Source organism: Mycotypha africana, assembly GCF_025528875.1.
Source record: "Mycotypha africana strain NRRL 2978 chromosome Unknown BDF20scaffold_7, whole genome shotgun sequence".
Lineage (NCBI taxonomy): Eukaryota > Fungi > Mucoromycota > Mucoromycetes > Mucorales > Mycotyphaceae > Mycotypha > Mycotypha africana.
In genome coordinates, this window is record NW_026515731.1 from 1,577,311 (window position 1) to 1,604,933 (window position 27,623).

General features: G+C 37.6%; 11 protein-coding genes and 1 non-coding gene across 12 annotated transcripts; 8 read left to right on the top strand and 4 right to left on the bottom strand.

Moving 5' to 3' along the window:
• Nucleotides 1-232: 232 nt before the first annotated feature.
• On the top strand, nucleotides 233-1,536 carry BDF20DRAFT_795639 (aspartic peptidase domain-containing protein; the record flags this gene model as incomplete). Its single annotated transcript, XM_053076267.1, has 2 exons — nucleotides 233-345; nucleotides 429-1,536. Coding segments are annotated over 2 exons (1,221 nt in total), but the record flags the coding sequence as incomplete, so codon positions are not given.
• A 1,989-nt stretch (nucleotides 1,537-3,525) lies between these two features.
• Nucleotides 3,526-5,746, top strand: BDF20DRAFT_837022 (dihydroxy-acid dehydratase; the record flags this gene model as incomplete). Its single annotated transcript, XM_053079005.1, has 6 exons — nucleotides 3,526-3,578; nucleotides 3,649-3,794; nucleotides 3,886-3,946; nucleotides 4,027-4,219; nucleotides 4,313-4,586; nucleotides 4,656-5,746. 6 exons carry the CDS (start codon nucleotides 3,526-3,528, stop codon nucleotides 5,744-5,746), a joined length of 1,818 nt encoding a protein of 605 aa, XP_052935122.1.
• Nucleotides 5,747-5,768: 22 nt separating this feature from the next.
• Nucleotides 5,769-6,212, top strand: BDF20DRAFT_622489 (uncharacterized protein). Its single transcript, XM_053075896.1, has one exon. It carries the CDS (start codon nucleotides 5,898-5,900, stop codon nucleotides 6,120-6,122), a length of 225 nt encoding a protein of 74 aa, XP_052935123.1. The 5' UTR covers nucleotides 5,769-5,897; the 3' UTR covers nucleotides 6,123-6,212.
• A 396-nt stretch (nucleotides 6,213-6,608) lies between these two features.
• BDF20DRAFT_944933 (lipid binding protein) lies at nucleotides 6,609-8,653 on the top strand (the record flags this gene model as incomplete). The annotated part of the gene is made up of 6 exons (XM_053084838.1): nucleotides 6,609-6,828; nucleotides 6,898-6,952; nucleotides 7,021-7,108; nucleotides 7,177-7,836; nucleotides 7,940-8,092; nucleotides 8,156-8,653. 6 exons carry the CDS (start codon nucleotides 6,609-6,611, stop codon nucleotides 8,231-8,233), a joined length of 1,254 nt encoding a protein of 417 aa, XP_052935124.1. The 3' UTR covers nucleotides 8,234-8,653.
• A 127-nt stretch (nucleotides 8,654-8,780) lies between these two features.
• Nucleotides 8,781-11,262, top strand: BDF20DRAFT_837024 (uncharacterized protein; the record flags this gene model as incomplete). The annotated part of the gene is made up of 2 exons (XM_053079006.1): nucleotides 8,781-10,333; nucleotides 10,407-11,262. The coding sequence occupies 2 exons, from the start codon at nucleotides 8,781-8,783 to the stop codon at nucleotides 11,260-11,262; spliced, it is 2,409 nt and encodes an 802-aa protein (XP_052935125.1).
• A 2,621-nt stretch (nucleotides 11,263-13,883) lies between these two features.
• BDF20DRAFT_977167 (uncharacterized protein) lies at nucleotides 13,884-14,636 on the top strand (the record flags this gene model as incomplete). The annotated part of the gene is made up of 2 exons (XM_053085085.1): nucleotides 13,884-13,950; nucleotides 14,012-14,636. The coding sequence occupies exons 1-2, from the start codon at nucleotides 13,937-13,939 to the stop codon at nucleotides 14,634-14,636; spliced, it is 639 nt and encodes a 212-aa protein (XP_052935126.1). The 5' UTR covers nucleotides 13,884-13,936.
• A 1,266-nt stretch (nucleotides 14,637-15,902) lies between these two features.
• On the top strand, nucleotides 15,903-17,199 carry BDF20DRAFT_879872 (uncharacterized protein). The gene is made up of 4 exons (XM_053081586.1): nucleotides 15,903-16,015; nucleotides 16,107-16,362; nucleotides 16,448-16,615; nucleotides 16,690-17,199. The coding sequence occupies exons 1-4, from the start codon at nucleotides 15,942-15,944 to the stop codon at nucleotides 16,981-16,983; spliced, it is 792 nt and encodes a 263-aa protein (XP_052935127.1). The 5' UTR covers nucleotides 15,903-15,941; the 3' UTR covers nucleotides 16,984-17,199.
• A 3,650-nt stretch (nucleotides 17,200-20,849) lies between these two features.
• Nucleotides 20,850-22,238, top strand: BDF20DRAFT_989092 (uncharacterized protein; the record flags this gene model as incomplete). The annotated part of the gene is made up of 3 exons (XM_053085290.1): nucleotides 20,850-20,966; nucleotides 21,404-21,498; nucleotides 22,046-22,238. 3 exons carry the CDS (start codon nucleotides 20,850-20,852, stop codon nucleotides 22,146-22,148), a joined length of 315 nt encoding a protein of 104 aa, XP_052935128.1. The 3' UTR covers nucleotides 22,149-22,238.
• Nucleotides 20,851-20,921, bottom strand: BDF20DRAFT_t112. Its single transcript has one exon. It is a non-coding gene; the product is annotated as a tRNA-Gly (tRNA).
• Nucleotides 22,239-22,507: 269 nt separating the features above from the next.
• Nucleotides 22,508-23,108, bottom strand: BDF20DRAFT_822378 (uncharacterized protein; the record flags this gene model as incomplete). Its single annotated transcript, XM_053077688.1, has 3 exons — nucleotides 22,508-22,691; nucleotides 22,793-22,906; nucleotides 22,984-23,108. Coding segments are annotated over 3 exons (423 nt in total), but the record flags the coding sequence as incomplete, so codon positions are not given.
• On the bottom strand, nucleotides 22,923-23,972 carry BDF20DRAFT_622630 (uncharacterized protein). Its single transcript, XM_053075897.1, has 3 exons — nucleotides 23,426-23,972; nucleotides 23,296-23,347; nucleotides 22,923-23,200 (listed from the first exon to the last, which is right to left on the bottom strand). Exons 1-3 carry the CDS (start codon nucleotides 23,858-23,860, stop codon nucleotides 23,178-23,180), a joined length of 510 nt encoding a protein of 169 aa, XP_052935130.1. The 5' UTR covers nucleotides 23,861-23,972; the 3' UTR covers nucleotides 22,923-23,177.
• A 925-nt stretch (nucleotides 23,973-24,897) lies between these two features.
• Nucleotides 24,898-26,822, bottom strand: BDF20DRAFT_914538 (uncharacterized protein; the record flags this gene model as incomplete). Its single annotated transcript, XM_053084198.1, has 2 exons — nucleotides 24,898-26,497; nucleotides 26,578-26,822. 2 exons carry the CDS (start codon nucleotides 26,820-26,822, stop codon nucleotides 24,898-24,900), a joined length of 1,845 nt encoding a protein of 614 aa, XP_052935131.1.
• Between the last annotated feature and the right edge of the window lie 801 nt (nucleotides 26,823-27,623).

A 27,623-nucleotide genomic window follows, 5' to 3' on the forward strand; every position in this document is an offset into this window, starting at 1 on the left:
TTGCTCTTTTCCATATCGATAGATCTACTTCCTTAGCAACGAAACATTGTCTTCATACTGAGATATGACATTACTACCCTCAGCACTGATAATAAGTGTAGTGTTTCTGGCAGTCGTGCATGCTGCATTAAACAGCACCAAACCGCAACAAAATTCAGCAACTTCAAAGACTTTACGGATACCGATAAGGCAAAAAAAAGTTCACGGCAGCAACGGTTTTCACAAACATGTTAAGCGTGGTTTATTCAAAGATGATATATACAACGATTTTGGTTCAATTTATATGATTGACGTATCAATTGGAACACCTCCACAAACATTTCGTTTAGCAGTCGACACTGGAAGGTAAGGGCTTATTACCCTACTCAAACGGGAGGTATGCCTATATACAGACCTCATTTTCTATTCAAACATATATTACATTGTAGTGCAGATTTATGGGTACCTGGATCGGATTGTCCGCCCAATTCTTGTCCTTGTACAAAATTTGACGAATCCAAGTCGAAAACATATCAATCTTCAACAGACAGTTTTGCAATCCAATATGGAATAGGCAGTGTCAATGGGAGTTATGCAACAGATACAATCACCATTGCTGGTGCAACCGTTCTTGGGCAAAAATTTGGCTTAGCTTCAGTCACTGCGGATATTATGGAACAGCCAGATATGATTGACGTTAGCAATAATACCAGCATAAATGGTACTAGTCCTGTTATAATGAATGGTATATTTGGTCTTGGCTATCCTCGATTGACACGAGCCTACAGTCAAAGTGGAAATGCATATAACCCTTTTGTCTTCAACCTGGTAGCACAAAACCTTATAGAAAACCCTGTTTTCTCGATTTTTTTGAACTCGATTTCTGAGGCAGACTGGTCTGGGGAGATTCTGTTCGGTGGTTACGACCAAAACAAATTTATTGGAAATTTGACTTATTTAGATGTTGCGGGATTAACTGCCAAAATAACATCAGAGGATAGCACCACCAGGATGTCAAATGGTTACTACTACTGGATGGTATATGCACAGGGAATTGGGGTCAAAAATCCCCTGACAACCAACGGTAAGCCTATGACATGGGGCATGTCAGAGTTAGGTGCTTTCATTTTAGATACAGGCACCACCCTCACATACTTTCCTGAGCTAATTACTACTCAGATCGTTACAGCATTTGTTGGTGCAGGCAAATTCACTCTTGATCCTCAATATAATGTTTACATTATTGATTGTGCTGCAGCAACGAATTCTTCGTTTCAGTTTGAGCTTATACTATCAAAGACCGCGCAAGTAGGCAATGAACAACCTATTATTGTTAGTGTGCCGGCTAAAGAGCTTGTCATCTCAATGGAAGGGAACAGCGTGGAAAATTCTCACAACTGTATGTTTGGTATTGCTCCTCTGGGTAAAAGCAGCTCCCTGAGATCCAGTAATATGTATCTTATCGGTGACTCCGTTCTTCGATCTTTGTATATGGTATACGATATGGGGAAGAATCGTGTTGGACTTGCTGCAAACAAAAACATGGGAGGAACTGTAGTTGTAGGAAGTCAGACCTCCGCTAACCCACCGGCGTCTGACGCGATCAGTAAGAGCGGCACAAATAGTAATAGCTCCAGCAGTGCCACAGTGTTTTGGATTGGAATCCGGACTTTTCTACTCCTCTTCTGGACTATTTACTTTTTTATAAACTAAATGGATTTTTGACCCAAACAAATCAAAAATCAAGGTCCTTTAATAATATTTTGGTGGACAATTTTCAAAGGAAAGAAACTTAGCACAAAGAGCCTTAATTTTGGCAAACAGTCTAGATAGCAAAGAGCAAAATGGTTGTTAAGCTCTCGTAAAACCAAAAATAGATACTCTTTTAGAAACACTTGACAGGTTACGCATGTGCTAAAGCTAGGAATTGATCTGAGGACAGTTTCTTAAGATTGCTTACCTCTTCAATTGAGCTGATGAACAGCAATGTGAGGCTATCAGTCATTTGTAAACTTCGAAGTCCATTGGATAAATTAGAAGGCTACTGCTACTTACTTTAGAAGGCCTCTTGACAAGGCTTAATACTATCGTTGGAAGCTGCTATATTTCCCAGCTTTGCGTCTTTGGTTAAGAGAAGGTTCATAAAATGTTTGAAAGGATGTGGAGGCGTTAAGAAAATTGAAGAAGAAAGTAAAGCTTACAGATGATAGTATGCATCTCATATGTGTGATTAATGATTGTTTAGCTGAAACGGTATGCAAGGACTATATCCAGCCTACTCAGACGTACTCCTGAGGTATAAGTATAAAAAGTCAACTATTGGCGCAATTTGGAAGTCTTAATGGTGCTCTTTTGCGACAGCTTAAATATAGGCGAACATGTCGATCTTTTGCTCTTATACGTCGATGAATTTACAGAACCTCAAAGGTAAAAGAAAGACTCGATTAAAATTATCTTGTAGCTTACCTAATTTTGTAAATGCAGACATGTCCTTTAAATAAGTATGCATTGGTTGAATAGCGTTCTCGCTTGCCAGAGTTGTGAAATGTTATGGCAGCGTGTTATTAATGCCTCGAAAAACATTTTGGAAATCTCAACCGCTATAATCAATGGTTTAAGCTGATCTCAGCATTTTTCGCGGAAGAAAGCAATAGTAATCTTTAAAATATATCGCCGTATTGAACGCGGTTTGTCTTGACCAAAGAGTTTCAAATATTACAGATAAAGCAGGAAGTATCATGAGCATCTTTGATTTCTGCACTCAATATTTCTTTTAACCCAGAAAAGATATACTCTTTATTTGAAAATAAACTTAGGCAAAACTCCTCCTAAAGCAAATTATGTGCCGATGTATTGCCCTTATAAAGAGGAAATGCTTCTCTCATACTACGCGTTAGTTGAAAAAGGTATACAACTGCTGTACCTGCTGCTTGTCTTGAGCTTTCATTTTTTGGAATGTGGTTAAAAATATATTGCAAAAAAAAAAATAAAAAAAAATACAGGCTTTCTCTACTGGTCGTAGTTACTGTAAAGCAAATTTTTGCAAAGCAAGAATTACAACTCATGGTGGTGGTCTGTTTGAACAGTTGTTATAGCCGGCTTTTATATCCAAACTCCATAATATTGCGGTAGATCATGCCTTTTATTGCAAGTTATAACTACTGAAATACTATCTATGTCAACTTGTTGAGATTATAGAATGTACTAACTCCTTTATTCTTAGATAGCTTCACACTGAGCTTTGCCCGCTGTCGTTTGCACGACATTTGTGCATAATGCAGCAAAAGATTTTCTATATTGTCACAATAAGACAGCTGTTACCCCACAAATTTTAAGCTTTTCTGCAACGAACCAATCAGCCTAGTTAATTCCGTCTATGTCAGAACTGGTAAACCAGTAAAGATTGACTCATGAGCATTTTTATTTGACATTTAAACTTCTCCATCTTTTTTTATTTTAATTCAACGATCTTACATTGTCCTTTAATTGATACGCTTTACTCTATTCTAATCCGTTCTTTCTCTTGAAAATTCTACATCAAAAATAATGGCAGCGAGACTTTTCTCAAAAAAAGCATCAACACTTGGATCACAATATATGTAAATTGAAGCACAATTTCCCAAAAGTGATAACGCGAATCCATATTTGCTAACAACTATATCTTTCAAGTGCACTTAATGTTTCCAAGATATCACCCATCGGCTTACGATCCTATGCAACATCATCGGATAGTAGTGAGAATGAATCCAAAAAGCTGAATAAATATAGCTCTATTATCACTCAACCAAAAAGTCAAGGTGCCTCTCAGGCTATGTGTAAGTATAATAGAAAAAGAACAAAGTTAGAGGTGGAGAGATATAAAGAGGCAGGGAGTCTAAACATTGTGTATATGCTACGGTACTTTAGTGTATGCTACGGGCTTAACAGATGAAGATATGAACAAAGCACAAGTCGGTATTGCGAGCGTGTAAGTTTAACTTAGAGGGCATCAGCATATGGTAAATCCATTCATTTAAATGCTCATATTATTCGGTTATATTAATATAGCTGGTATGAAGGTAATCCTTGTAACATGCATCTTTTAGATCTTGCTGGTGAGGTCAAGAAGGGTGTTCAAAATGCAGGTCTTATTGGTTATCGATTCAATACCATTGGTGTCAGCGATGGTATTTCAATGGGTACAAGAGGTATGAGTTATTCTCTTCAATCTCGCGATCTGATTGCTGATAGTGTGGAAACGGTAAGTAGTTTGGTCTATAGATTATAATATTGTACATCCCAAAAATTTTTAAGAAAAAAAAAAAGGTATTAAGTAGAACTATTCGATATATAGGTTATGGGTGGTCAATGGTACGATGCCAACATTTCTATCCCAGGCTGTGATAAGAATATGCCAGGCGTTTTAATGGCCATGGGTCGAGTCAATCGCCCCTCGTTAATGGTATATGGTGGTACTATTCAGCCAGGTCAAAGTTGCGGTGGAGCCAAATTGGATCTTGTATCTGCTTTTCAAGCTTACGGTGAATATGTAGCAGGCTCTATTGATGAGCAAAAGCGTTATGATATCATTCGACACGCCTGTCCTGGTCCTGGTGCTTGTGGTGGCAGTAAGTGTGTTTCCTTTTGCTGTTGCATAAGGCAGAGTAAAGGCTTACATTTTCAACTAATCTTATTAGTGTACACTGCCAATACAATGGCTTCTGCCGCTGAGGCTATGGGTATGACTCTCCCTTACTCTTCTTCTACCCCTGCTGCTTACCCAGAAAAGAAAGAAGAATGCCATAAAGCTGGTCAAGCTATTCGCTACCTCTTGGAAAATGATATAAAGCCTCGCGATATCATGACACGTGACGCTTTCGAAAATGCTATGGTCCTCACCATGGCTTTGGGTGGTTCTACAAACGTCGTTCTGCATTTGATTGCTATTGCTCGTAGTGTCGGTATCAATTTAACTTTGGACGATTTCCAGGCCGCTAGTGACAAAACTCCTTTCTTAGCCGATTTGAAGCCTAGTGGTAAATACGTTATGGAAGACCTCCATGGCATTGGTGGTATTCCTGCTATTCTAAAATACTTGATGGAAGAGAAACTGATTAATGGAGGCGTGATGACAGTCACCGGTAAGACGCTAGAGGAGAACTTACATTCTCTTCCAGGCTTGCCTCAAGGTCAAGATATTATCCGACCCCTCTCCAACCCTATCAAAAAGACTGGCCATATACAAATTCTACGTGGTAATCTAGCACCTGAAGGCTCTGTTGCTAAAATTACAGGCAAAGAAGGTCTTGAATTCACTGGTAAGGCTCGCGTCTTTGACGGTGAAGAAGGGTTCATTACTGCTTTGGAAAATAACGAAATTAAGAAAGGAGAAAAGACGGTGGTTGTCATTCGTTATGAAGGCCCCAAGGGTGGACCTGGTATGCGTGAAATGTTGAAGCCTTCCTCAGCGATTATGGGTGCAGGCCTAGGTGACGATTGCGCATTGCTAACCGACGGTCGATTCTCTGGTGGATCTCACGGTTTTATCATTGGTCATATTTGTCCTGAAGCCCAGGTTGGTGGTCCTATCGGTTTAATTAAGGATGGTGATGTTATCACTATTAATGCTGAGACTCGTGAGATGAATGTGAACGTTTCTGATGAAGAACTGGCAGACCGTAAAAAGAACTTCGTGGCACCACCCCTTAAATATACCAGAGGTACTCTTGCTCGTTATTGTCTGACTGTAAAGAGCGCTAGTGAGGGTGCCGTTACTGACGAAGCATAAACCTATATCTATCAAATATCTATTACATTTCACTCATAAAAATGCGAAAGTTACCCTGCTAGATACTGTACTATCAACCCATTACTTCTTAGAAATAGAATCAATTCTCTAAGTATAGTCTAACTGTTCTGATTATTTGATCATTTATGTTATGAACTTGGAAGAAACTGTTAACACCCAACAGACTACTTCACTGTCCTTAAAACAAATTTATGCCTTTACAACTAATTCTATAATTCTATTGGCTAAAATACTTCATCTCAATATAACAGCAGCAGACGTAATTTATGCCAATTATCAATTTCACTTTCTCCTGAACTTCTTTTTTCTCTTTTGTTCCTTATCAATTTGCAATTTTTTTCAGACGACGATATGAATGAAGAAAGTGTGCAATGGAATGTACATGCGACAACCGATGTCTTGACACCTAACGTGGAGTTTGTAGATGACCCACTCTCGCAAGAGCAGGTACAGCTTGTACAGACAATACAGAGAGTATATAAATTGGCTTTTCTCTTATCGCTAAGCTCATCATTGAAAATAGGAGAATCCGTTAATGATTAATGATAAATACAATGATTTCTATGCAGTCAAAAATCCTTCGCCTTCAGTACCACTTATTATACCTAGTTCTTCGCCTATCCTTGATTCCATGGATTCCTTATTAGATAAGGAAAGTTATTCAGCTCGGCAGCAGCAGCAATCCAATCGATCAGAATCCTCTACTTCCAACAAATCAGATTCAAAAGCTCTATCTGATCGTATTCATCATAATGATGGCTATGCTGGAGACGCTAGCAGTAATGGTAGTAGTAGCAGCAGCAACAGCAATAATATTGTTCCGGCTGCTGAAGCAGTACGAATGACAATAAAAATCCGTGACCCACAGAAGCATGATACACCAAAAGGCTCCTTTATCACTTACCTGATAACAACCGAAACCGAGGTAAAGACATTCCGTTCAGGACCCAAACCGCGACCAGTGAGAAGAAGATATCAAGATTTCGTGTGGTTACGTACCACTTTGGCAATGACATATCCTGCTTGTATAATACCTCCGCTACCAGAGAAGCATAGACTAGGTAACAATTAGATAAGAGGACATTGTAAATTGAAGGCTGGAATACTGATGCTGAAAATCATATTCTTAGAGTATATAAAAGGTGATAGATTTGGACCAGATTTCATACAGCGAAGATTATTAAGGTTTTTGTTTGTTCTCCCGTACGTGGCATTACTGCAATATTAATCTTCATAAAATATGCACCACGTAGTTTACAATGGTTTTTAGAAAGAATATCCAGACATCCAATTCTACAGCAATCTGAAGCAGTACAGATATTCTTGGAATCGAATGATTTTGTAAGTACAAATCTTACTTAAGTGTGGTAAGGACATGTAAGATGTTTACTGAACCATTACTGTTGCAGAAAAATGATAAACGAAGGCAAATGAGCATTTTAACAGAAGAGCCAACGTCATTTTTGAATTCAATTGGTGACACACTGATTAATGCTTTTACAACATTAAAAATGCCCGATGAAAGGTTCGAGGATATGAAGGAAAACATCGAGAGACTAGAAGAGAATTTGAATACAATAGAAAGGCTTTACTTAAGAATAAATAAACGTCAACAGGATTTGGAGCATGATTACGACAATTTTGCAAATAGTATCCAAGGTTTATCAGCACTTGAACAAAGTATTACAAAACCGCTTCATCAATTTGCTGAAACTGCTAAAGCCTTTGCCAATGTCATGAAAGATATGATCGAGAAAGAAGATGCTCAATTTCTCAACGAGTTACATGCTCTATTATCTTATTGTCACGCTGCAAAAGACACATTAAGGGCACGGGATCAGAAACAACTCGACCGAGAAGGTCTGAACTACTATTTACAGCAGTCATATCAGCTGCGAGATCGCTTACATTCCGGTAGTAATAATAGAAAATACAATGATATCAAAGGTGGCATGAGCGGCATGATTATTACCGATTACGTTACAGATAAATTGAATGAAGTGAGAGGTGTTGATAAACAACGAGCAAGAAGAGAGAAATTGGCCCGATTGGATGACAGAGTTAAAAGGGTAATAGGAATAAATAAATAAACAGCAGTTGGAGACTATACTTATTAAATATGAAAGGGCTCTCTCTCTAACTTAATGAACAACTAACTTCTTCAAATGATAGTTACGGCACGAATTAGAGAAAACAACAGATGAGTCAATGAGGTTTAACAAACAAGTTATCAAGGAATTTGAACTATTTCAGCAAGCAAAAACCTTGGAGTTAAAACAAAGCTTGATAGCATATGCTGACTGCCATATAGAATTCTATCAAAGGGTATAATAAGCATTTATTTAACAAATGAAACGCCACATCATACTAACTTCTTATTTTTTCCAGGGTATGGCAATATGGGAGAAAATTATACCCATTCTCGAAAGAATGAATGATAAATCTAACGACAGCATGTATTCATAGAATTGAGCTCTTCAGTCTGCTCTCTTCTATATTTTAAGCTGTAGCTAATTTTGTTGTATACCATAAACCTTTCATCATCCTTAAATCAATCTGTAAATTTGCAATGTTTAACAACCTCCTTAATGCTATTTAAAGGGCAGGTGTGCTTTTTCTCGCCTTCTTTCCATGTATTGCAACAGATCGTCTCCTATTACCTGCTGACGAGCTTAAACCTTACTTTAAGAGCTTTATCTGTAGTTATGTCTCAAGGCTATGATCCGCAACAGAGGTCTGTCTACCTTTTCAACAAGTAGGACCTCCAAAGCCAGTCTATCATTTAATTGGGCGGGATTATCCGTCACATCGTTGTCTTCTAATTCTCCATTACAATTACCTGCTAAAACCTCTCTTTACCTCTGGTAAATTTCAATTGTTCTTTTCCCTGTATAAAACTATTAAATTAGGCATAAGCAACTGTTCTCCCTACAGAGCCGAAAAGATTTAAGATTGATCTTTCTTGCTACACCACTCCGTTCGTTTCAGCGCAAGCAAAAAGGAATTTTCTGAAATGTCCCAAGGACCTTCTCGTCCTCGTCCTTTTACCACTTCACATAATTATAACACAGCCATGTCATTAGCAGCAGCTTATACTCGCCACACTCAGCAACAACCGTCTCAACGGCCACGTTATTCACACAATGTAAATCCTAGCAGCGGTGGCTCACCAACTTTATCTGGGAATTGCAGCGAATTCCCAGGGGACAATGTCATAATTAGCGGCGGATCAGATGCGGCAATTGTACGAAGAGGAGGACAGCAAGCTTCAGCGCAACAAGAATCTTTATATTGTGATAGTTGTCAAACATTCCGAAACGTAAGAGCTTTCAATGAAAGAGATAGTAAATATAATGTTTGTAATTTTTGTCGAAGTCGGGACATGCAAAAGAGGAAACATCAGTTGGAAAGATATGAAATGTTTGAAGAGCAACAGCAACGTACTATAAAGCAGGCGAGATATCAACAACAGCAACGACAGTTACAATATGCAGTTCCCCCTCTTGCTTCTTCCTCTTCCTCTCCGTCTAGTAGTACCAGTCAGCATTTTTCCCCTCAGTTACAACAACAGCAACAACCCTCTTCAACCCCTATAACATTGAATAGTGGTGAAGATAATAGACCTCCTTTACAAACTCACGCACTGCCACCTCCGATACAAACATATTCTTCATCTACAATTAAGAACTCGCCTCAATTGAAGCAGGCTTCAAATAATGTTACCGACCTAATGGTGCGAGGCAATCAAGTTCTAAAAGCAAGCTCTAATCATTTGGTAAGTGATGAAATCAGTAATAATATATTTCCTGCCACTTCCAGCATCCGGCATTTGGAAGTGCAGCAGCAGCAACAACAGCAGCAACAGCAAAAACCACAAGTGATGCAACCAGCTATCTCCTTGCCTTTGCCTTCTTATCAGAATTCATCTTTTCAGCAATCACAGCAGCAAATAAGCATGCAACACTATATGTTGCCTTCTTCATCATCATTAACTCAAGAAAAGCCTGAAATTTTCAATACACATGATGCTTCTCGACAAGAGCAGTCGTATGATGATACAGTGCATTTTAGTAACAGTAAACGAAGCTTACCGATTGCCAACGAAAATAATGCTCAAACCTCTTTAAATGATCCTGTAGCGTCAATAACTCCACCATCGTCGGCAACGATGTTTTCGTCTGCTGACACATCCGTTGTAAAACACTCTCCTCAAATACCTTCCTCTAATTCATCGATCAAATCAAATTTTACACTATCACCCGTGACAACATCACCTAGTCTTGTTACTGATACTGTTAGTCGACAACAACAGCAACAGCAAGAGCAACACACAGCTACTCTTGCTTCAGCATCTAATCGATCAATAACCTCTGCCGCTGAGCGAGCTTTGCAAGATTTGATCAGTTTAGATGCTTTTGTAAACGAGTTGAAGAAGGAGACAGATTTCGATCGGAAACATTATCATTTGGATATCAGTTTTCTGATAGACAAGCTAGGTGATGCCTTCACTCAGATAGGCAGAGCGATATGTGAAAGGGTATTGGAAGGAACGAAGTTCAACTTTAGGTAAAGAGTTATTGCCCAATTAGAAGAATAAGCTTTATAACTCTGATTACTTTTTTGATATACTCATTATTAGTTTGAAAGATCGCCGTCGCTCAACTAAAAGTCCAAATACATTGTCTACATTAAGGTACTATTGCTCGCAGCGAGTAGATACAGCTAAACCCAGGAAAGGAGACCATCCGAAAGCACAGTGCCGTTATGATTGCGGGGGTGCGTTAACCATTATTATCGATCTTTTAAAGCAATCAGCACATGTTACTGTAATACATAAGTACTCTCATCCTCCCTTTGTATCACAGCATGGTCAACAAAATCAAAAGAAATCAGAAAAGAAGAATCAACAAAAGCAATTGCAGTCGTCATCGTCAGCTCCGTCACAGCAGCAGGCACAAGTTCACCATTGCCCTGTTCCATCTGCTCCTGAGTCGCCTTCTTCACAACAACAAATGGCTACCGTACACACTCAAGTACAACAGCATCAGCAACAGCAAGCAACTCACTATAAACAGCAGCCGCAGTACTCTCCTGCTATGAAACCATTGCCACAATCTCTCCAACGGACATATCATCAACAGCAATCAGATTATTCTACGTCTACTTCTAGCTCTAACTCTACAACTCTTATAGCATACGATTTGCAGCAGCAACAGTTCGAGTTACAACGGAAACAGCAGCATTATCTTCAAAAGCAAGAAGTAGAACGGGAATTTGAACTACTGCGACAACAAGTAGCAGATATAGGTGAACTTCTAGCTTCTCAGCAACGGTTTGGGAATAGGGATTTTCTTAAAGCAGCAAAGGATGCTTTAGTAGGTGCAAACGAATTTTTAGATGCTTGTAAAGCGCATGAATCATCCAATATGACACTTCAGTTAAATAAGTATACCATGCATTATAACAAAAGTGAAGATGAACCTTCGTATGTTTAAAGAGGCTTTACTCGTCTAAAAATTAAATATGTATACATATTTAATGATACCCACTGTTTAACCCTTCATTATGAATTCTAAGCTTATATTTGTATTAATAAATCATTTGTAAAAATTTGAAGATCGTGGCAAGCTATCTTTTTTTTATTTTTTTCTTTGCCTTTGTGGTTTGCTTCTTACATCAGATATATCCAGTAAGCAAACGCGCTGAATGTGGTTATGCAAACAAAATCTTGCATTAAATCTATTAAGTAAGCAAACCGCACGAACTGCAAACAAAGAAAGGAAAAGGGAAAATCCTGTCTTAGACCTATTAAGTAAGCAAACACACGGAACACACACAAAAAAAAAGGGAGTGATGATCAAGGCGGTAGTTAAACTGTAGTTATGTAATCAACATTACCCTTCATTAAAAAAAGTAGTAGGCTTTTTGACATAAAGCCTATTACGGTGTTTTAACATCCGGTTTAGACGACTTGCAATATTTATTGGGCAACTTGCATTTTAATTTTAGACTTATTTACAGTTTTATCGGAAAAATAACTTTAGACGGATTGAATCACCAGTTCATAAGACCAGGTTCTTTCTGTAAGTATCTTTCGCAGAGTGTTTCTGCATGCCTAGTCTAACCCAGACAATCATCAGGCATAATTGTCTCATACGCTTCCTAAATTTGGAGCGATAATTCGACTTCCATCTGCAACGAATTGCTTTGGATATTACTTTTAATCCTTGATCAGCATTCTCAATAAGGTTCAAAAATGACAAGTAGGAAGGCATGAATAAAAGCTTGTAGCCAGGCTTATCGATACCCTCTACAGCAAATTTACAATAGTAATTCTACGATTGTCCATGACTATAAAGAATCCTTCTATATCGTGTTTATCTATTAGGTTTCTTCATTTTCTAGCGATGACTCAGTCTCAAGTCTGTAACGCATGTGAACCATGTAGGAAGTTTTAATTGACAGTTATGAGTTCGAATGGTGCTTGCTGCCTTACGCAGCAAATATATCAGCATAGCGTTGAATCGAATTTCCAACGTCTGCATATTTTAAACATGACATTAAACGCGTAAATTATATTATTATAATAAATGTTGTTAAACGAAAGCTTATGTTGTTAAATTTACTAGACATATTTATCTTTCAACTTCTTCAACCTTCTTCTTCTTTTCTTCTTTTTCCTCTTTATTACCTCTCGCTCGGTGCTACCTCTATACGTTTGTATAAGAGTATTATCGAGAATAAAATTAATTCAGTGAAAGAAAAGTACACCAAGAAGGAAAATCCCGTTCGGTAAAGGCAAACCACAATACAATGTGTTGTTTGGGACGTTATTAACCTTGTTGTGCACTTATTCAGACCATACCAAATGTAAAGACTGTAATGAAATGGGTCACTTCAATAAAAGCTACCCGACATGCAAATATCATAAAGCTGTATCCGCTAACGATGGTAAGTTGAGCATCGACCTGCTTTTAGTCGCACAAGCCGAGTAACAGACCGTCTCATACTCATAGTTGGGAGTCGCAATAAGAAAAGAAAACAGAGCGAGAGTGTTTAAGCAGAGAAAAAGGCAGTGAAGAAGAAGAAAACGGCATCACAAGCTGTAAAGTGTCCAAGTTGTGGGAATGATAATCATGCTTCCTCTCGTTCGCCTCTTTGTCCTAATCACATACCAATCAAAGGCAAAGGCCATTTCATCTGTCCTTGGTTATAATTCTACTATTTTTATGAGGAAGCTTCCTGTAGACCGTACCTTTCACGGCAGTTTCGTGCAAAGTTCAAGGAAAAGGTCATTCCATGCTGCAAGGACATCAGAGCTATAGTGTTCCGCTGTCAACTATTTGTCAATGCCTACCTTGTTCATAACAAGAATGACATTCCTTCAGAAGTCTTCACACAGCAAGTTTGGTATTCCATTGCGCAACTTACTACGGGTAAAAAGGTTACTCACTAGAAGGCGTTGAACGACAGCATCAAAACTTATTTTGATGACTTTAAGCAAAAGCATCCGACAATAGTAATTAATCATGGCTTCATGAAAGGTTATAGTCAAGAAGCTGTCAAGGAAATCAAGCATTTCATATACTAACTCCATTGTTGAGCTTTTCGAGAAGCGAATGCTTAAATATCTAATCTATAAGCTACAAAATATGTTTGTTGTAGGTCTCCTTTCCACTACTTTAATTCTACCTTTCTAATTGTGTGTATTTTTGTTATTATCCATAGAACATGAAGAAGGTCGATGTAGCAGAAATATCAAAAGCATACTGCTACCAAGTAATTTGCAAAGGTGAACCCAAGTGGCCCGATAAAATCATGCTTAATAATGAAGATAAAAGCAAGATAGAGATGCTGTGCAAAAGTTTCGAAAAACTTGTAACGGAGAAGGTTACACTGCTTTCCTTATCGTCCGATTCCACCAAGTTTATTAAAGTCTTATGGCACATCCAATCCTCGTATGAAAAGGAACATGACGAACATGCAGCTTATAATATCCGTAGATTAGCATTATCCAAGCACTTCTTCCCTTTTCCTTTACCTTCGCTCCATTGGCATTTCATTACAATACGCAACAATTCGCTCGTCCCATTCCTGTTTCCTGGTACGCCTCCTCAAGGCTATTTGAATCAACTCGAGAAGTTTCACCAAGTATTGAGCTTCAAAACGATGGGATTTAAAAGGTAAACAGAAACAGTTTTGGCTGAAATACTGTCACTGGTATTTACTGACTTATGACAATAGTTTAAATGACCTTAAGACAAGGCAGGAAACATTATTCCGTAATATTGTCTGTTCAGATGGCTTCACTGTCGATTTTCTTTTCAGTAAGAAAGGGAAAGCAAAAGAAGAGAAGACCATCAAAAACCATCGGTTGACTTTGGAGGACTTCGATTTAGCCGAAATCGAAGCTGGTTATAGGCCCTGCTTCATTGATCCCGGAAGAAAAGACGTCTTCACAGCAGCGATTGGGCTGGACAATGAAAAGCACCAAGTGCAAAGCTGTTTTACCAAAGAGTACTATCATATGACTGGTAGCACCATGTACTCTGCAAAGCTAAAGAAGAAGAAAGCGGGTAAAATCAAGGGCATCGAAAGTGATATGCCAACGGCCAAGACAGGCTCCAAAGCCCAATATCACTGTTATGCAGCTTACATCCTACAGCACTTGGAAGACTTGTTTTCTTTCTACGGTGATGACACTGCCGAAGATCGATTTCATTTGCACCAACGACGGAAACGAGCTGCCGACAAAATGGTAAACATGCTTATCAATGGCAGTACAAAATATAATCTGGATCTCAGATTGAAAAAAAGAGAAGAACAAAAAAGGTCTCAAAGAAGAAGAATAATGGCAAGATGGCTTTAATAGAACGACGGAAAAAGAAGAAGAAAGGAGTAGCAGAACAAAAGAGTATGCAAGAAGAGACATCAGAAATTAGGGTGGAATTGAAGACGAAAGACAGGTAAACTCATGAACGATAATCATCAACTACTTATAGGAAGTAACATGCTTTTTATAATAGTGCACCAAACGCCAAATGGAAGCCCGAACCTTTCAATTTGGATAGGGTGATATAAAAAAAGTGCCTCTCATCGTGTTTGGTAATGGCATATTTAGTAAAAACAACGTCGCACTGAAGAGTCACCGATGCGGAACGGTAGGTGTTTTGTGGCGTGCGCTTAAGCGACGCGAAGCAGCCGGAGACCTGCTAGTACTAGAAATCGATGAATTCAAGACATCTAAAATATGCTCGTGCTGTTCCGACGATACTTTGGAGAGGTTGAAAGGCGTTCAGACCTACAGTATACTTGTTTGTAAGACTTGTCATATACTGTGGAACCGAGACATCAACGCCTCAAAGGACATGATGAAGATCAGTATTGCCATTTGGAAGAAGTTGGGGAGATCGAAAGAGTTTACGCGACTAAAAATATAAGACTCCCCCTACCTTCAACATCGCTGGAACGAACTCAGTTTGATTTTTACAGGTAAAAAGAACGAAAGCTTGTACTTTCTACTGTTGTGCAAATTGTCTAACATTCACTCTTACGGTCTACTATTATATTGAATTCGTTTAAAAATGATCTATTTATCGTCTAAAAATTATGTTTGTTTTGTCCAAATTTGAATTTAATAAACTGTAGCTGAAACCTTTATTTAATCTGGGGTAAACAATTTTTCGAAAGAAGGCAAGTGGAAAAAAGAACGATCGGATGAAATCACTGACTGTTTGTTAAAACTTTGATAAGACCTTAAACAAGAATGGAATCAATTGGTAAGTCATCTATGCGTATTTATACGCGAAAACAAGCAGCATTAGGATGTACTTGAATGAAATATAGCTTAAAAGCGAAACCTATTTCTACCTCGTCGTCCCAAAAAAAAAAGAGAATTACTGACACTACCCGAAAGTAGATAGTCCTGTTGCCATTACATAATACTGCACATAAGAATGTTCAAATGCGGAAGCTAGGAACAAACGATGCAGAAGGAGATTTGACCAAAAAAAAGTTTGATACGGAAAATTCACACTAAAATTGCTGACGTAAAATAAGATTTGAAACAGCAGCCTTCAAACGCGTATAAAATATGTAATGCAAAATGGCTTGACAGTACTTTTTTTTTTTTTCTCTTTGCTTTCTCATTATATAATTTGCATACACTTCAATCATGTCCTCATCCAACCCCACGCTTCCTGAATTCTCTCTCAAAGGCAAAGTTGCCGTCGTTACTGGTGGTGGAAGGTAAGATAAGATCAGCGGGCAATGCTAGTAAAGAGGAAGAGATATAATTCTAGTAACACTTACACACTTTCTATCCAACTATCCTTAAAAGAGGTCTCGGTTTAGACATGAGCAAGGCTCTTGCCGAATCTGGTGCCTCTGTTGCTATTATGTATGTCTCCAGTGACAAGACCAAGGACACTGCTGCGCAGATTGCCAAGGACTACAATGTCACTTGTAAGGCTTATAAGGCAGATATCGTCAATGCTGAAGAAGTTCAAAAGGCTATTGATCAAATTCATCAAGACTTTGGTGCTATTGATGTCTTGGTTGCCAATGCCGGTATTAATAGTGGCGGACCAGCTGAGGTAATGTTTTGCATTTGAGAGTTTGGATGGCAATCTATCTGATTCACTGACATATTATTCCATAAATCAAACACTTGAAATACAGAAATTGGATCTGAAGGATTGGCAAAATGTAATGGATGTCAATGTTAACGGTGTCTTCTATACAATTCGTGCTGCCGCCAAGTATATGCTTGAAAAGGGTAGTGGCAGTGTCATCATCACCTCATCTATTTCTGGCCATGTTGCCAACCGTCCTCAACTTCAATGCGCTGTAAGTTATCATTGTTAGAGGTATGTTCCTTTATTAGTGCAGAACTGACCCTTTCCTAATGAACAAATTAACAGTATAACACGTCTAAGGGCGCTACTACCATGATGGCCAAGACCCTTGCTTATGAATGGGCCTCTAAAGGTATTCGTGTCAATGCCCTCTGCCCCGGTTACATGAGAACCGACTTACTAAATGCTACATTCAAGGAAAACCCCGAATGGGAAGACATTTGGTGTAAGTTAACTCCAATGGGTCGCATTGGTGAGGCCAAGGAACTTCGTGGTGCTATTGTCTTTTTAGCTAGTGATGCCAGCTCTTACGTTACAGGTACAGAGTTATTCGTCGACGGCGGTTACACTTGCGTATAAGTAAATTGTTACCTGGTGTTCCTCTTCTATATGTTCTCTCTGTAGTTTATAGCATTCCCTTTTCTTTATATATAATTCTGCTTGTACATTCTTTATTTTTGGTTCTTAAATAAATCAATACAATTAATTGAAAAGTTAATATGGGTATTGCTCTAATTTAGTCTCTTTTGAACTATGAATAAACTTGACGTAAGCAAGCCATCTTTTAGTCTCTGAGGATTATTAAGTGGTAGCACTTGATTTTTTTGAATTTAGACACAGTTTCCGACAGAATTTATAGTTTACATTTTAGGCAGAATTAGACTAGCAGCATCAGTACAGATAAAATGTAATCAATGATATCCGATCCTACAGATTGGCAAAACCTCTTCTGCAAAGTACTACCATGAAAGCTTGCATTTCAGTCGAACTTCATTCCCACCAATACCCATGTCTAGAAGAAGGCCATTTCATAATAATATTGCTCTTGCCTGCGTGCTTATCCTTAGAGTATAATTCTTCTATAAATTATGATTGATCTCTTACCTTTTGAAAAGTGCATAACCCAGCAACTTTAATAACTTGTAAAATCCAGTCCGCATAAGAAAAGTTAGCTTGACCAAATCTTACACTTGCTACTTTATCCTTCTATCTAGAAAAAAAAACGTAATATATTCAATTCGATCTTTTGATCCTCCTGAACTTGACCAGATTGTGCAAACAATATATCCTAGCTTATTGTTAGACTTTTATATAAAGTCAAAGATATTTACATAGATAGTCAAGACCTAGGGAAAAACTGCTTACTGAAAGTCTGGTGCTCACTACGCTCAAGAGTTATTATTGTCTTTCTTAACTATTGAACTATGACTTATAGATATCCCAACACTCTTTAAATTTATTTTTATTTGTAGCTGATTATTATTATATATATATCCTCTAATTCTCTCCTTATATTATTTTTGATTTTGCTTATGATTTCATTTACAATATTATACTTATTATATTCTCCAGGTTCATCGATTCATGATCTGACTTTTCCAGATTGAAGTTTTGTTTAGTCCCGTACAGAAAGGAAGTGATGCCTCATTGTTTAGCTATTATTGAAAGTGATTACAGAGTTTAGCCTTACCATAACCATCCAGTTCGTATAAATAATTTTCCCAAGTATAACTAATAAGTATTCCTCCCACGCCAGTTCATTCAAGAGCTGCTTGCTCAATAACCTGTAAGTCCTTGAGAAGAGATTTCTTATTTTTACCTACCCTCTCCTGTGTATTATTCATTTTAAAAGCTTCCTTTTAATCAATTATAGAATATAGTTCTCACAATCTATCTAAACTTTTTTATTTGTGGTCTTTATGGGCGCATTTTGTAAAGAGATATTGAATTTACGAAGCATAGACAATTCAAGTTACTCTCTACATAATTACATATTCTGCTAATATTTGTTGGCCCATTTTGAATATTTACTTCGTGTTAAGCTTCTATTTTTATTTTTATTTTCTGAAAGGAAAACCAGTATATTATCATATTTCAACGCAGTAAAAGTCGAGTTTTTTTTTTTTTTTCTTTCTTTCTTTTTATTCAGACTCAAGTACCAATCTATTACTCTTATTCCTGGACTATGTAATTTGATTTACGATTAGGTTGAGAAGAGAAAAAGGGTAACAAGCCTAAAAACTTTCTGTTTAAATTTAAGTGCTTTATTGTAAGTATTGTAGTGTTAGATAACGGGAGACAAAAGAAAGAATAAGAAATACGCTAGGGTTGTTGAAAAAGAAGAGAATACGATGTGCCCCGTACAGTCATAATACATTAACCAAAATAACTTGGCTTTCCAGCTATTTTTTTTTTTTTTTTTTTTTTTTTTGGTTTAAATTGAAGTTGCATCTATTCAGTAAAGCAAGACGTTTGAAGTAAAAGATTGGGAGTATATATGCCAAATAGGGAACAAAATCCTAGTTGATTAGGGGAAAGCTGATACTATAGACGTGCCTCAGCTGAATGTACAGCCTGTGCCCTCCTGAGACAATATCGGCACTCATAACAGTGATCTGTAAGGTGACCGATGATATTAGTCGTTAGTAGACAGTTCCTGTGGACCAAGTTTCTTAAATAGTAATGGTAGACTAATAATACTTCCATAGCGTTTCCAATATGACACCCAACAATTCTAGCATTAGGGTTCAGTATATTCATCAATATTTGCCAGCTTTAAATTGAGCAGGATATGTAACATATGTGCTGGAGTTTTTAGTACACTGGAAAGGGAAATGTGATCTAGTGCTTTTACCCAGTATGACCATTTATCAAGCAATCAACGATAAAGTGGTTGTCATCTTCGACGGGGGTTGAACATAGCTTATAGGCTGAAGAAGGCCATTGTCAAGATCTTATATAGTGCAATGAAGCGTGTATACTAAGAGAGTCACGTAGTAATCGCTCCCAACAGGTGGTTCAGCCAGATTTCTTATATTTTTTTGTTTGAATTCATGTGACATTTATTCAATATAAACAGACGTTAGAAGTAAAAATTAGGAAGGATATAGGTTAAATAGGGAATCAGCCAGATTTTTTTTTTTTTTTTTGTTTGAATTCAGGTTACAATTTTATTATTTGATATAAATTCAAAAGGGCAGTAGATAAATAGTTAAGTATTTAAATGTGAGAAAGGAAACATTAAGGTGAAGTAGTACACATATGGTATATAAAGTCTCAGCAAAACAGCTAGCCTGTAACTTTCTGGGATAGAGGCTCTCCACTTTGTAGAGTGATCTTAAGGGTAACCGAGGACTGAAGCCGTTGTGAAGCGTTGTCAGTAGACCAAGATTTGACATTAACGATCGTGTACCAGAGATATTTCCCATAGAGTTTCCAATATGTTGCCTACTAATTCTAGTATATAGTTCTCTGCAAAAGTATCAGATTGAGCAAAACATGTCATACGTCTTCAGGAGACCGTCAGACCTGAGAGAGGGAGAAATGAGACAAAGTGGCTGACCAAAAAGACCATTTCATACGGCAGCCAACCACGAAGTGAAAGTCTCATCCTCAATGGAGGCTGGTCATAATTTACATGTAGGCGAAGGTCAAAGCCGAGGACGGAGACGATGTAAAGATGACTGAGTGCTTAGAGAATCACGTAACAACCGCCACCAACATGTAACGACTTTATGAGGCAAACGCAAAGACCAAAAAACTTTCCAAACACGAGGATGACAAAAACCAGATGTAATCAGTGAATTACTTTTCATTAGAGAGGTTTCACTCGATAAACGGTATAAATATGGCCTGCTTCTCAATCCATAATATCTTCAGTGATTTTTATCTGTTCTTCCTGCATACTATACTTTTCTCTTGTTCTAATAAAAGTAGTCTAGCTTATCTTGTTGTAGTTTGCGTTCAAAGTTATAAGTAACACCAACCTCCTGTCGGATCATCGCCTCTGCCTCTTTACACTATATGGGCAAAGATAAGGAACCTGTGGGATGCCAAGCGTAGCGGACGGATCTACCAGCCTCTCTTTCAGGTACCACTGTGACCAATACTGCCGGAAGATACTGATGTCAGCTTGATGAAAGACAGTGCCTTAGTAGTACTGATGTCGTACCACAAAATTACGGTATATAAAACTTCAGTAAATGTAACAGTAATAATCCTATAAGAATACGAATGTTGCAAAAGAAATAAACGGCATCCTTTCTCTCCCTTTTGAAAAGTATTATTTGAACTGTATATAACTTGCACTAATTGACGAGGCTATCATTTCAAGCACGACACTGATTTGAATCCTCCAGTAGCTCAACCAGAAAACTCATCGCCAGGAAAACAGGAAAAAAACCCACCACTACATAAACCACAATAGAGCAAAAAAATAAATAAAAATGCGTGGTCGGGGAATCGAACCCCGGCCCTTCGCGTGGCAGGCGAAGATTATACCACTTAACCAACCACGCTTCGGTATTAATTTAATCACTAACACATTGACAGAGTCAAACATTGTATGTATACACGTGATTGGGTGGACCGAATAAATTGTTTATGGGCCGAGTACGCTCGGGGTTAATAGCATAGGTTGATGTTTAAAATAGGTGTCTTTCCTTTCACATAATAGTCTTATGCTGGAAGCCAACTACAATAATTTTGCGGACAGCTACTCTACACGTGCTGATATATACAGACAATATTATAGCTTATGAGATTGAAAAGAATGAAAGCAAATCAGATACAATAAAGGTGTTTCTCTACTTAGAAATACGAATAAGATGGAAATATCAAGAGAAAAGAAAACAAAAGGAAATCAGTGAAAACCAAGTTATCTTCTTTTATTAAGTAGAATATTCTGATAAAGAATGAAGACAAAAACCATGTAGGAAAACAATACTTCTATTTATATTTGTGGATATTGTAAGAAACTTTTTTCTATCGAGACTCTTAGATACAAGATGACCTGATGATAAAAGAAAAATCATTGTTACTGCACGTTTCATCATGCTATAACGGTGCTTTGACCGATTGGATCGGTGAAAGGAGGTATGTGAGTTGGTCTGATTTGATCAGATCCAAACACTATAATATCTTATTTCTAAGTGAAGTCAATTACTCGTCCAATGTTGTCTCGGATATACAGATGAAATATTCTTCCGTAAAAGAAAAGAATTGTTCTAACAAATCTATCGCTCACGGTTATTCTAACCTTCATAAGGATCCGTAATCTCTTATTTCAGTATTATGTAATAATCCAAGAGTAATATGCTGTTGGATACTACATCTTATAAGAAGGGGATTTTAGCTGGCGTTAAGCTATCTGTACAACTGTTATATCTTCCGAGGAAATAAAATCATATTAGCAATCGCGAATTAGAGCGAAAGTGCGCCAGATTAACTGAAATCGTTCTGTAGGTAGTATGTGTAGCAGTTTGAATAGAACATTGCCCTATTTGGAACTGTAAAAGAGTTAATCTGAGAAGTTTCATGCGATAATATACAAAAATATCACTATAAGCTACTTCGATCAAGACTTCCAAATTTATGGTATCGAATTTGATTTATTAACTTTCGACGTTTTTCATTTTATTAGAGACATTATTCATTTAGTAAGCTTCACGATTACTCTGGCTTTTTACCTAATATCGACCACATTTGAAGGCATATATGCAATCACCGTGAAGCTATCAGTGTAGCAAAGGTTCTCTTTTCTCCCTTTTTTTTCCTCTATCATAGAAAAGAGAATGGCGCTTCAACTATAGGATTGATAATCGTCTTGTAAGCATCGAGTGAAGTGATAGTTGTGGTGTTTTAAGATACTTCGGGGAGTTACTACATGTATTTCGGTAAGAAGCCAAATGAACTTACTTTTTGTTATTGTACTGGCGTTGAATTGCTCACAGTAACAAAGGGGAATGGTCCACTTTTTGCAAAAGAACTTAGAAAGTATCAATTGACATTATAGAAAGGTTTACAAAAATCCTTAGAAAAAATAAAATCCACAAAACTTATTGTATCTATATCTTTGCTGTGCTCTTAAAGAAACCAATTTTTATTACAAACTGTCTTCATATAAAACACCCATACTATCTTTAGGCTTTAAGCCCATTTTACGCATACGATCGGCTTCAATTCTTTCGCGGTTGACACGTGCAAGCTCTTTAATCTTGTCTTCTGAAAGCTGCATGACTGGCTTACGGGAGGCTGCCGATGCTCTTGCTGCTTGTCTATGTTGCGCTCTAATTGAATTATATTACACAAAATCAAAACAGTTTATTAGCCCAATGACATGAGCAAGCCTTATAAAGCATAGTATGTATAATTGATGGTTTATAGTCACCTTAACCTCTCTTCATCGTTATTGAAGTCAAAGAAGGCGCCATTTCCAGGAGCTGGTTTTTCACCCATACGTATAGCTTCTTGTCGGCGTTCCCATTTTTCTAAATCATAGTATCTAATTTTCCAAACAATTCAGCATAACTATTGCTCTTACTGTATTATTATTATCGTAGAGAACATCAAATTACTTACTTTTCATGAGGCATCGTAGCTGTATTATAATCTTCCATGAAATCGTTGAACAGTTCCTTTCGTTTATTATTACTAAGTGTCTCTACATCTGCGTTCTTTACTTCAATGAGCCAGGCTTGGAATTCCTATTATATTAAAAAGTGTGGTCAATGATGAATAAAGTATTTGCAAGTTTATTCGATCGAAGAATTAGCTTACAGGCTCCTTTGTGAAGATACTGTTCATAAGATTGAATTTATTGAAATGTCAGCAACGCTAAGAACAATATATGGTTGAAACATACATGCACTTACTCCGATTCATGAATAATACCATATTTGCCCCAGTCATCACCAATCGAATGTTTATTCTTCTTTGACTTTGTCTATTACAACATACAAGCAATCGTGCCTCGTGATATTAGCTATCCTGTCTGTTGTTTCTTCCGTTAAGTAAATAATACCTTTGACTTTTTATGCTTTTTGCCCGCTTTAGCCTCCTTGCGTTCCTCCTTTCTTCTCCGTTTACGGTGTCGCTCTCTACTTGAGTCTGATTCAGATGAGGAAGAATAGGAAGTAGTTGCCGATTCAGAGGAAACACTCCTATGCCGCCCGCTTCTCTTCCTATGGGAACGAGAGCGGGAGTGAGAACGAGAGTGTCTTTGAGGGTTTTTATGACGCCTTTCTACAGGACTTCTTGAACGGCGGCGGTCTCTATCAAGTTTTCGGCTACTTGTTGAATATTTAGTACTAGATCGGCCATCTTTGGGTGAATGCAATCGACTACTGTGGTGGCGTCTGTGTCGTCTGCTATTACTGCCATCGCTCGTTCGATGTGAAGAGTGATGGTGTGTCCCTTCCTCTGACGAAGGTGAGCGCGATCGTCTTGACGATCCCATTATTAAAAGCTGGAAAAATATGCCAGAATTAAATATTTGCAATGCATTACTTTGAGTATATAGGTGACTGTCAACATTAACAGCTACAATAAAAATTAAAAAGGGTTTAGAATCGGATTGCTTCCTTTAAAGACCTGCACTATTATAAAGTGTAGCAACTTCCTCTATTCTATTATTGTTCATCTGTTACTATAGGTTTTGTACTTTCGGCGTTGATAATAGCAATTCTCTATCTCTGAGCTAAAACCATCAATTTCAGTTTACCGCATCAACTCTTTTTTTCTGAATATGCTACCTCATTTGATATGCTGTGATTTGCTTCGGCTATTGTTAAATCTATATCTCTGAGCGGCCTAACTTATGCTGATTTGGTTATTTCGATTCTTATTTCACTGTAAGTAGTTTGAAGCAAAGAGGTGAACAGACAGTCTCAGTCATAAGCATATCAGTTTCGCTATAAATAGTATCAGTTATTTTCATACACAAGCTTAATCAATGTTGATATGAATGATAGGTTTTGAAATGAAAACTAGTGGCCATTTTCATCATCTCCTCAACACCAAGGATAGAGGTACCATTGTCACTCATAAATACGGAGTTTTCAACTGTAAATCAGGAGCAATAGCGAGGGCACAGCGCTGCTTACTGTTAATGAAGGTAGGAATTGAAGGACACTTGAAAAATTGGCAGTAAAACCAAGAATAGTTCTGAAAGGTAAAACAAAGTTCTGCCATGTATTAAGTAATTTTTTTTAATAGAAAAGTGATAGGAAGTCTCTATTTTGCTTTTTTTCAATCATGGTGCTTTTGCTTTATAGACCAAAAAGAAATTACAACTTTAAGGACAAAATTCCGTAGGAAAGTTAATGTTATCTATTATGAAGAATAAAAAAAAAGAAAAAGGAAGAAAAGAGAGTGATTACTGTACAGAGGAATATTGAAAATGCTTGTGATTAGTATTTTGAAATTGCTGATATATGAGATGGAAATTAAGTAATAAGCATAAAGAGTATCAAATACAATTCAGCAGATATCATATTATTTGTCTGAGGGCCATAAATGTGTGGATGCCCAATTAGCAATGCTACTAAACAATGAGCTGCCTTTACTCATGTCAGCAGCACTGCCGGTATTCTCCCTGTTGGTAGCCACAGCAGTATTATTATCATTATTCTTGATACTATCCGATGAAGCACCATCATACTGTTGTTGATTATGCTGAATTGTCTCTGCCACATTTGTATGGCTAAGACTTCTCTCCACTTTGGGTCTAATATTCGCTGACAAAACTGGTGCATTGGGTGTTGGGGCTGATTTGGGAGCAATGTAACAACCCACAGGTTGCGATGGAGAAACAGGCGGGTAGAATTCCGTCGTATGGAAAGAGAAAGGATCATCTTCAACATGCTCACTATGCGTATCCCAATCGTCATCGTCGAACTCGTAATCATAATCTGATCTTGTTGGTATGCCTCCATCTGTAGTATAATTGCCATCTTCATAATTGTAATTATTGTTACTGGCAGTCGAGGGGTCCGTGGGTATTTTATCGGCTGCCGGATCTCTATTCCTATAGTAATCTGCTTGTTGCTGTCGTTTTTGCTGCGAAAGTTGAATGATATGATTCACAAATGCATCCGATTCTGCGCTTTCAGCCTCCCATGTATCAGCATCCACAATAGGCGCTGAAGCGGATTTTCTACGACCTCCTCCTCCTACATGAAATCGACTGCTGCTACCGCGTCTATGACTACTGGACGAGGCCATCATGACCATATCTTCTTCATCAGAAGAATCCGAGTACATTGAATCCTCTTCGTCCGACAGTGAGTTCGTTTTCAATAGTGTAGGCTCGATCTTCTTGATCGCTGTTCTTAACTTTGGCATTCTGCTGCTACTATTTCTACGCATTACAAGCCCATCATCCTCGTCGGAATCCTCGTCTGGATCATAATCATCCGAGGTTATTGAGTCATTATCATCGTCTTCATCCTCATTTTCATCCACACCCAAGTCATGACGATCACTGTCAGCAGTGGGGATTTTGGTCCGCACTGTCTTTTTCCGACCATTAGTATTATTGCTACTGTGACGGGGACTGTCATCATTGTCGTAAAGGGCAATACACTGTTCTACATATTGATTAAATCTTAATTTAGGCTGACGATGATTAGCAATAACAGCTGGGGAGAAAGCACCCAGTTGCTGATTTGCTTGTGATATAGAAATGCCATTATTCGCTGCTAGTTTCGTATTGATTTGCAATTCAGAAGCTGATCTTTTCAACAAATCTGACATGGTCACTTTCTTTAAAGCGGATTTTAAAGGTCTTTGTGGTGAAGCTATAGGCGAAGAAGAAGTAGTGGATGTGGAGTCAGGCGGCGTGGTAATAGAATTGGCAGAGGCTACAGAATGGACAGTTTTGTTGAATGCTTTGGTCTCTTTTTTCGTGCTTTCATCCGTTTTCATTATATCATTCTCACTGTTCAACCCTTTAGATTTAGGATTGTGAGCAATCAAGCCTAATGTTTCTTCCGTGGTTGACACTTTGGGTTTAGCATATTTATCCTCGTCATCCATATTCTTGATAACTGTATGTAGAGGGCCATAAAGCCAAGTGACATCACTATCCTTCAACCTATATCATCATAATTAAGCAGGATTAACAAACTGGGTCTGTTTGTTAATTTACTCGTTCTTATCTGTCAAACTTTTTACCAATTTAATGTATCCGGACTGATAGTTTTTAAATTGTTTCGTTGCTTTGCCCACGTTCTCCACGAGGCATTTTCCAATCGAATACCATTAACAATGCTTAATTTTTGCTTCGTCAACACTCGCCAAGAAGCAGCGAGATCCATTTCGTCGAACTTATACGACAAATAGTCCACATTGCTTTCTGTAATAACGTTTCTAGGCGATTCGAAATCATCATCAGCTGCATGTTTCTTAGCTGTGAACATTCTTGGTTTATTTGCTGTATTCTTTTCTGCTTCTTATAAGTTTGATAAAGACGGGAATGAAGCTTATCTAAAATAAAATGGTGAAAAGAAGAAGGAAAAAAAAAAAAAAAAATTGTTTGAAAGGAAAAACGAATATCATTCTTAACCCAACCTTTTCCTAACGAGCCAATGAAATTCATGAAATCGAACAAAACAAAAAAAAACAAGAAAAAACCAAACTCTCACTTTTAAAAATAGATTTACCTTGATAAAACCTCGTCTTATTAAGGTTTATCGGTCGTCTCTTACATTATCAAAAGCGAAAGGTCTGGATCCTTCAAACCAGTGACATTTACTGGCTTTTTTTGTCTTTTTCAATAGAAACAAAGAAAGTCAATTGGAACTGATAATTGTCAGAAATCTGTAAAATCACACATTTTCTGATGATAGCTTTTTTTTATCTTTTTTGTTTGTGTTAGGTTGGTTTTTTTTTTTTTTTTTGCATGAAAAAGATGCCTAAATTCGAGTGTGACAAGAAGTCAAAACGCAAAGAATGGTAACTCAATCTGCATATATTCAAAACACGTGATATGTGGGTAATCTGGTTGTAAATCGAGCTATTTGTTAAAGCGCACATGCTTGGCTGTAATGGCAGTATAAAAGAGATAAAATGGGAGCTGGAAAGCTAAAACCAGCTTGACTTACGTAAGTTGATTAGTTCCTTTGCCATTTGCGCAGACCAGTAATTCAAAGTCAGCATCATGGAATGAAATCAGTGTACAGGTAAAACAGATGAAGGGACGATAAAGTACAAAGACCTGG

Bases quoted from the DNA above. Each gene is read 5' to 3' on its own strand.
- BDF20DRAFT_622630 (XM_053075897.1), bottom strand. From the start codon at position 23,860: ATGGGATCGTCAAGACGATCGCGCTCACCTTCGTCAGAGGAAGGGACA. The intron at 23,348-23,425 runs GTATTATTTACT...ATGTTGTAATAG, and splicing joins AAAAGCATAAAAAGTCAAAG to ACAAAGTCAAAGAAGAATAA. The intron at 23,201-23,295 runs GTATTATTCATG...TCTTATGAACAG, and splicing joins TGATGACTGGGGCAAATATG to TATCTTCACAAAGGAGCCTG.
- BDF20DRAFT_879872 (XM_053081586.1), top strand. From the start codon at position 15,942: ATGTCCTCATCCAACCCCACGCTTCCTGAATTCTCTCTCAAAGGCAAA. The intron at 16,016-16,106 runs GTAAGATAAGAT...TATCCTTAAAAG, and splicing joins GTCGTTACTGGTGGTGGAAG to AGGTCTCGGTTTAGACATGA. The intron at 16,616-16,689 runs GTAAGTTATCAT...ACAAATTAACAG, and splicing joins GTCCTCAACTTCAATGCGCT to TATAACACGTCTAAGGGCGC.
- BDF20DRAFT_622489 (XM_053075896.1), top strand. From the start codon at position 5,898: ATGAACTTGGAAGAAACTGTTAACACCCAACAGACTACTTCACTGTCC.